The 7,500-nt window shown below is 50.9% G+C and overlaps 1 protein-coding gene across 1 annotated transcript in view; it reads right to left on the bottom strand.

The window, feature by feature from the left end:
• Positions 1 to 7,500, bottom strand: part of LOC106805848 (stAR-related lipid transfer protein 13-like) — a 27,765-nt gene that overhangs the window by 12,653 nt on the left and 7,612 nt on the right. The window contains 7 exon segments of the mRNA XM_014807619.1: positions 241 to 429; positions 789 to 903; positions 1,494 to 1,658; positions 2,811 to 3,885; positions 4,859 to 4,919; positions 5,226 to 5,307; positions 5,595 to 5,666. Coding sequence (XP_014663105.1) covers positions 241 to 429; positions 789 to 903; positions 1,494 to 1,658; positions 2,811 to 3,885; positions 4,859 to 4,919; positions 5,226 to 5,307; positions 5,595 to 5,666 — 1,759 coding nt within the window.

The following is a 7,500-nucleotide window of genomic DNA, read 5'->3' as shown; positions in this document are numbered from 1 at the left end:
CACACACACACACACACACACACACACACACACACACACACACACACACACACACACACACACACACACACACACACTAAAACCCCCTACCCACACTCACCACCACTCCACACTCACCACCACCCCACATCCGCCATCACCCCACACATACCACTAACACATACCAACTACCACCCCACACCCATCACCATCCACACCCACTACTACCACCACAGACTCAACACAACACCAAAAACCCACCAGTTCCAGCCCAGTCTGCTGAACTCCTGTGAGTAACTCTCCAGAAGCGTGGTCAGTCGCAGCAGGGATAGCTTCTGTAGCACCATCACCTGGCCGACGGTCAGACTTTCGATGGCCACGTCGTCGAGGCTCGACAGTACGGTTGGGAACTTGGTGAAGTTGTGCCATCGAACCCTCCCCTTCAGGTCACTGCGAAACGCGACGAGAATCGTAAGCTTTGAAATCTTTCACAAGCTTCTCTAATTCTCCCCTTCAAACTCAAAACTTCCTTCTACTTCTCGCGCTGTCCTCTTCGGGACTTATTGTAAACATGCAGTTTACAAGAATTCAAACTCCCACGTAAAATTATGCGACCAGCAGTTTATTCATGCAATATCATTTATGCAATTATTGTTTCGGACTATTTTAAGGTCGCGTTGGATGTCGAAGATGAACTCTCAAACGGCGATAAATATCGGTGATTGAGGAGCACCTTGGTGTGTGAAAGCAGTGAGCCGTAAGCGCGAAGTGACGCCGGCGGCGGCGATGACGACGACGATTACGGTTACCTTGGTAATGTCAATGACGCGCCTATCCCCGAATCCCTGCGCTCCTTCTCCGGTTTGTTCAACATGGCTTCCTGTAGGTTTTCCAGGTCTTTGCACAGCGACGCTATGCTCTCCTCTACGAGAGAGATTGCAAAGTGGTAACAGTCGATGTATAAAATGTATGATATGATTCGTCCGCTAGAGGTTACACAGCCCAGCAAATCTAACAACCGGCTCTGCTAGAACCGGGTGTTTAGCTCATAGACGAAACTTTCAAGCTGCTGATTGACCTAGGTCGAATTAGGTCGAATGTTCCCAATGGGTTTCTATATAGAGCGAACTTAAGAGACTCCCCACATTAACGAGATACGTCTATCCCCTGTTTCTAGCGCTCGCTAAGTGAAAATCGCCTACGCAGTCGAACGATAGCGAAAGCGATGATGTCATTGCAAAAGAAAGGGACAGCTCGTCCTACTATCATCTTCGAGCTGTAGATAATAACATCAGGAGTGAATAATAATATATATAATATAATCTATAATAGAATCTATTATTATTCACCTCTGATAAGACGTTATATAAGAATGTTATCATATACAGCTCAGTGACTACTATACACGAACGTGCGAACAATCAAGGTGACGTCAAACAGCATAGCGGTTCGCAGCTGACGTGGTTGCCATGGCGACCCGATTCGCGCCGACGCGCACCGACGACGGCTCTTACCGACAGAGTTGAGTTCGTTGATGCTTCTCATGAGGTCGTCGTCCTTGGAGGGCTGCAGCTGGCGGCCCTCGTACGCTGGATTGTAGGTGACGCTGACCGGCAGCGACACGTTGTCATAGACGCTGCAGCGCCACGGCGCGTCGGTGGCGTCCTCTACTCCAGACGCTATAAAGCAATAAAAACAGAGCTGCGTTCCGCGTGACGTCATCGGTCTTCAAATCCTGTTACGTCGCTCATCGCGGGGTTTATTCCAATTAAGGACGGAACAGAAGGACAACTCAACGGAGAAACTGGTTTGATGATATCCATTACACATAGAAGACGTACGTGTTCACAGGAAGATAACAATTCGATTCATGAAACGTCGCTAATTACAGGCCTAGCTGACCATCTGCCATCTAACATCAATCAGGTTTCAAAGCATAGCTTTACATTTCGGGTGCAGCGCAACGATATATATCTATTCAATGAGTAATAGTCAATAATAGTCACTAATAGAGGGAGCGAGTAAAGGTCTAGTGTTTGCTACCACCAGAAAGCCGAGCTCATACACTGCTATGCACACACTTGAGTCGGCCGTGAACGAGACGTGCACACATATCTGTGACGTCATCTTCCGCGCGTGGCAGCCGCTAAATTATTTAGGGGCCGATCTACGCTTAATGGTCAACATTATAGACAAACACATCAAGCCTATATCCATTAGCTAGTGACGAATCCATTAGCAGACAATCGTTTGTCGTAACTAATGCCGAATTAAAACTGCATGCTAAAAGCGTTAACGGGTCTATAATGCGCTTTTCCGAAAATGGAACTCAGGCGGGACGAGTTTGCGCGCGTAGACACGGAGCTTGCAATAATTATGTCGGTAAATTATTAATATGCATCGGTCTTCCGCTCTATCATTCCATCGCCCGTCGCTCTGTCATTCCATCGCCCGTCGCTCTGTCATTCCATCGCCCGTCGCTCTATCATTCCATCGCCCGTCGCTCTGTCATTCCATCGGGCTTCCGCTTTGTCACTACGTCACATTGTTGCTCTGTCAACCCGTCGCTCTGTCACTCTGTCAACCCGTCGCTCCGTCGCTCTGTCATTCTGTCGACCAATCGCTCTGTTACTCTGTCATTCCGTCGCTCTGTCACTCTGTCATTGCGCCGTTTTGTCGCTCTGTCGCTCCATTGTTGGATGCAGCAATTTCGAGAGACACGAGCAAACTAGACGCGGCGTTGCCTGCGTGGAAGGAGGCAATGTTGCGAGTGAGACAGAAATGCGACGAGCGGCTTGTGCGCATGCGCAAGCGTCAGCGCGGATACTAACCTTTCTTGCCGTATGACGGCTGTGGATCGGCGACGTCCCATTCTTGTTTCGTCTCCTCCCGTTTATCCCCTCTCCTCTCCTCTCTCCTCCCCGACCTTCTCTGCGCTAGCGAGTAGGACTGATTGAGAAGATCGGCTCTCGTCGGCGGGCTAGGGGGCGCCACCAGCAGCGGCCTCGACTGCGTGCGGAGCAGCGGCACGGCGGGCGTCTGCTGCCTCGGCGAGTCACGGGGGTCACCAGGGGTCACGGACTCCCGCCCGTAGCCGAGGAAGAGCGTATCGCTCGTGCTGCGGCCCTTGCCTCCGTACGCCTTCTTACGGTACTTCGACTTGCCGCGCGGCTTGTGCTGTTCGCTCTTAGTCACCGGGTGACCGGGACTGTACGCCGGCATCTCCGCCGCGGCGCCCCCACCCCCACCTCCGCTGCCGCGAGCGCCCTCTAGGTCCCTGTCGCCGGCGGGCAGGTCGACACAGCTCAGTTGCCACGACTTACGCTCGGCGCTAGGGGGCGCGTCGAACGACGGCGACTTGCACAGGCCGACGAGGTCGCTGACGCTGCGTCGCTTCAGTCCGCCGCCTAGCTGGCTCAGCAGCGCCCTCGCGCGGTCCCTAAACGCGTCGGCTGGTCGCTCGCGGTTCGGCGTCGCCGGGCGGTCAAGCTGCAGCAGGTTGGAGTCGCTGCCGCCGCGGCGGCGGTACGCCACGCCCGCTCGCGTCGCTCGCTTCGTCTGCGCCCCGGCGCCAGGCGCGGCGGCGGCGCTCCAATCGTTGCCGCTGTCGTTGGCGGCCGAGTGACCCGAGCTGCCGCCGAACTCGCACGAGCTCCAGCCGGAGAGCGCCGGCGACGAACGCGGCGTCGGGCGGCGCTGGTGGCGCCATCCCTCGGAGAAGGTCGTCGGCTCGTTCGGCTCGTCGGAAGAACCGAGCGTAAAGTGCGGGCTGGCGGGCGGCGAGCGCGGCGGGTGGCGCGGCGGCTCCGTCGGCTCGGTGATGTGAAGCCAGTGCTGCAGCGACGGCTGGTAGTTCCAGTTCTCACTAAAGGCGAAGAGATTCTCCTCGTCCTGAGCATCCGACTTCTGCGGGGGAGGGGGAGGGGAGGGAGAAGGAGGAGCAGAAATTATAAGCAGAAATTATAAGCAGATTAATATAACGTCATGATCGGACTATTACGTTGATTGACAGCGGTGATGATCAGAGTTCGATGTAAATGAACAAAAGTGGTCATGATACAAAATCAATTGCTGCCACAGTGCAATATCGATTAACCAAGGTGATCAGAGCACGATATCGATTAACCAAGATAATCAGAAGATGATATCGATTAACATCTTAATCTAAATGAGAAATCGATTAACGTAGAAAGAAACAAGAGAAATAAGCGCTGCAGGCATGAGCAGACAGACGGGGTTTGCAATGGTGGGCGGGCAAAAACTGCAGTGAGTTGGGAAGTCTGTTGTCCCGGAGACCTAGTTTCACAAACACTCGCAAATGCCACAGGAAACTAGTGGAAGTCAGACGATAAAGCATCTTTTTGTTATACGTTCGTTAATATAAAATAGAAAGTTCTCACATTACTGCTAAAAGTACAAGGCAGGCAGCTGAAGGGGGATTGAGTACCAAACATCTTTCGCGGCTCGCACCATTACCTAGAAATAGCGGGCGCTGTTATATCTAGGTTATAGCGGTATGGCAGGCCCAAACCACCTTATAGTTATAGCGAGTTTACAGTGCTTGTGCCTACTGTGTTGGCGAATTGGCGAATTGGACCAACTTCCCCACTATACAACCGACAGTCGGCAGTGTAAACGCAAAAGTTGAGCGACCAACCGATCGATAGCAACTAGTTGCGAGATTAGAACATGTTCTATTTTCGCCAACTCGGAATTGCCGAATTGCGAAATTGGTCCAACTCGCCAATTCGCCAACACAAGGTCGGTAGTGTAAATCCAGCTTTATGGGCGTGTCGCGTGAGACGCAGCCATAGATATAATGTAAACAGACTATAGTTATCTATATTGTTTCTATGAACGCAGCACACAACTTGCTTACCAGAGCGGCGGCGCTAGTATCGAGCTTCATCTTTGCACACAGGTTCAGCGTGTTAAGCCGCCTGCAATAATAAACGAACCCCCCACCACCCACATACGTCACTACCTTCACTCCCCGCATATTTATGCCGAGTGCACTCGCAAGTGCTCGGTGTATAGCGTCAGCGTGCAGCATCTATGCAATCTATACAGAATGCTAACCAGACGGCAACGCTTCGCCAACACTAGAGAGATGGACGAAATCTCAAGATATCTGTCTGAAAGCGTTTTACTCGCGTTCCTTCTTGAATACATACATGAAGATCGACAGGCAGTCGCGCATATTATAAATATAGAAGCGCGTTGACTGACTAATATAACTAGTATACCTATAGAGCGGTCGCAGCATTTCTTTACCGAGGTTCCCATGGTCGACCTCCACTGTAACAACATCGATCGGAAATTGTTTGTCTGAAAAATAAAAAATGTTAAAAGCTGCTCTCTCTTAAGACGTACGCATGAAAAGACGCGGAAGCCGCATGCCTACTATTATATACTCTATCTACTCTCTCTCTCTCTCTCTCTCTCTCTCTCTCGCTCTCTCTCTCGCTCTCTCTCTCTCTCTCTCTCTCTCGCTCTCTCTCTCGCTCTCTCTTTCGCTCTTTCTCTTTCTCTCTTTCTCTTCCCCATCTGTTTATCTCGTAGATCCCACTCTCTCTCTCTCTCTCTCTCTCTCTATTACCTATGACCGGAATTACCTGTGTACATCTGCGCATACTGAGGAAAGCCGGCCATCCTTAGCCACTCGCATGCAAGCATCGATTCTTTTTCTGCAAAAGAACAAAAGCCATCAACTAACCTAAATAGTTCATCTTTATGATTGCGCCGTTTGAAACTTGTTAGTGGCAACAAATATATAGAGATTGCGACCCTCCATACATGCATGCGTATCCACAAAAATTGAAATCCGATAATGAAATCCATTTATTAATAATCAACTCGTATAATATAAACATGACTATTAAAAACAATATCAAGAGTCAATAATAGAAAACCTTTCTGTTATGGACTCTTGATATATATGCGGAATACAAGAATGAGACGCAAGTACGCCCCATGACGAGTGAAGGTTTTATGGACAATATTTTAGTGTGGCGAACAGGAGGCGACCTTGCTCCGTAAACTTGAACCGTTCTAATCTACACAAACAAGACTGTCAGTTCATCGCACCGCGGTAGATGCAGCAGCGGTTGGCGTGAGTGGCGGCGGGGCTGCCGTACGAGGGGGCAGGCACGTGAAGGGGGAGAATGCTATTAAAGGAAACGGGCTTCTTGAGTTAATAACCGCTCTGTACGTATATTATGCGGTCAACAGAATGCGTGTAGCAGCAGGGGAAGTCTCTGCACAGCGGAGAACACAGCCATAGACGAGCTGTACTTCCGCCACGCCAATTAGGCGCAAGGTTCGACATCAGCGAGGTGTCGGTGAGGAGAGAACGCGCTTCCTTCCTTTCTTCCCCTACATGCACACGTACGTATCTGGCCATCCACGCGCACGCACACTCGCGGGTGCGCGCGCCCGCTCGTTCCGTTGACCTCCCCGAGCAACGAACAGCGCGTGAAAACGGAGAGCTGGGGGAAATCGTCAGGTGCCCCATCTGCCCGCCACGTGGATTCCCATCCGCCATTAATGAAGATGGCTTCCCACCCGCCCCCCACCCCGTGCCGTCGTTTGCCTGGGAGGGGGGTGTTACAGGGAGATGCACGGGCTAGCGCCTGGTCGCCTTGCCACGCGCGCGGCCGCCGACGGGGTGATTTCGCGCGCATTAGCGATGCGTAACTCGACACGGCGACTCATCGCCTTCTATCATAACATCGCGCCCAAACTGCATGCAGCGCCCATTCGTACAACTCAGGATACCACTGCCACAAGGCTGGTACTATTTTTCAAGTGGGTGGAGCTCCGGGGAAATCCAGCAAATGGCGATTCAACGGCCGCGAAGTCGCCGCCGAACAAAACATTAGAAATTTCTATGATTTGTATGTTTGTTGAAGGACAAATTTAGATGTTTTAAGCTGAATACGCAAAAATGTATCAAATACAATGTTCGAAAATTAGGTATATTGGCAAGCATCCGAAAAATTCATGATAACACGTGAACGCAGTTTAGTAAACAGCGTAATGATTTGAAAGTAGTAAATGGGCGCACAATACGCGCACTATTTCGTAGCACTTTTTTATTAAATTTTTCATAAAATAATCGGATTTTTAATATCTTTGCAACTTTTATTAGTACAAATCTTATTACATAGAATACGAGTAACCTGGCCGCTGTAAAACTTGTGGTAAAACAGCGTTACAAATTGTAACGGACCATCTACTTGTGGCAGTGGTAGATTGAACCCATTGTACATGAGCGAGAGCGCCATCTGTCGGGGAGTTTGCATCGCGTCCTCTCCCCCGCCTACCTATAGTTATTCATCATCACCTAGCTGTTATCGCCTCGCCTCTGCCTGCCGCTACACCGCAGGTAACCGACTCTCGCCGGTGTCCGTAATGCCAGGTATATAAATATACGCATCGGCGCGCGCGATGACGTCAGTAATGGCGGCGGCCGCACACCTGATGACGTCAGCAATGGCGGCGGCCGCATACCTGATGACG

The sequence above is a fragment of the Priapulus caudatus genome, unplaced genomic scaffold (assembly GCF_000485595.1).
Source record: "Priapulus caudatus unplaced genomic scaffold, Priapulus_caudatus-5.0.1 Scaffold130, whole genome shotgun sequence".
Lineage (NCBI taxonomy): Eukaryota > Metazoa > Priapulida > Priapulimorpha > Priapulimorphida > Priapulidae > Priapulus > Priapulus caudatus.
This window is presented reverse-complemented; position numbering and strand designations above follow the sequence as displayed.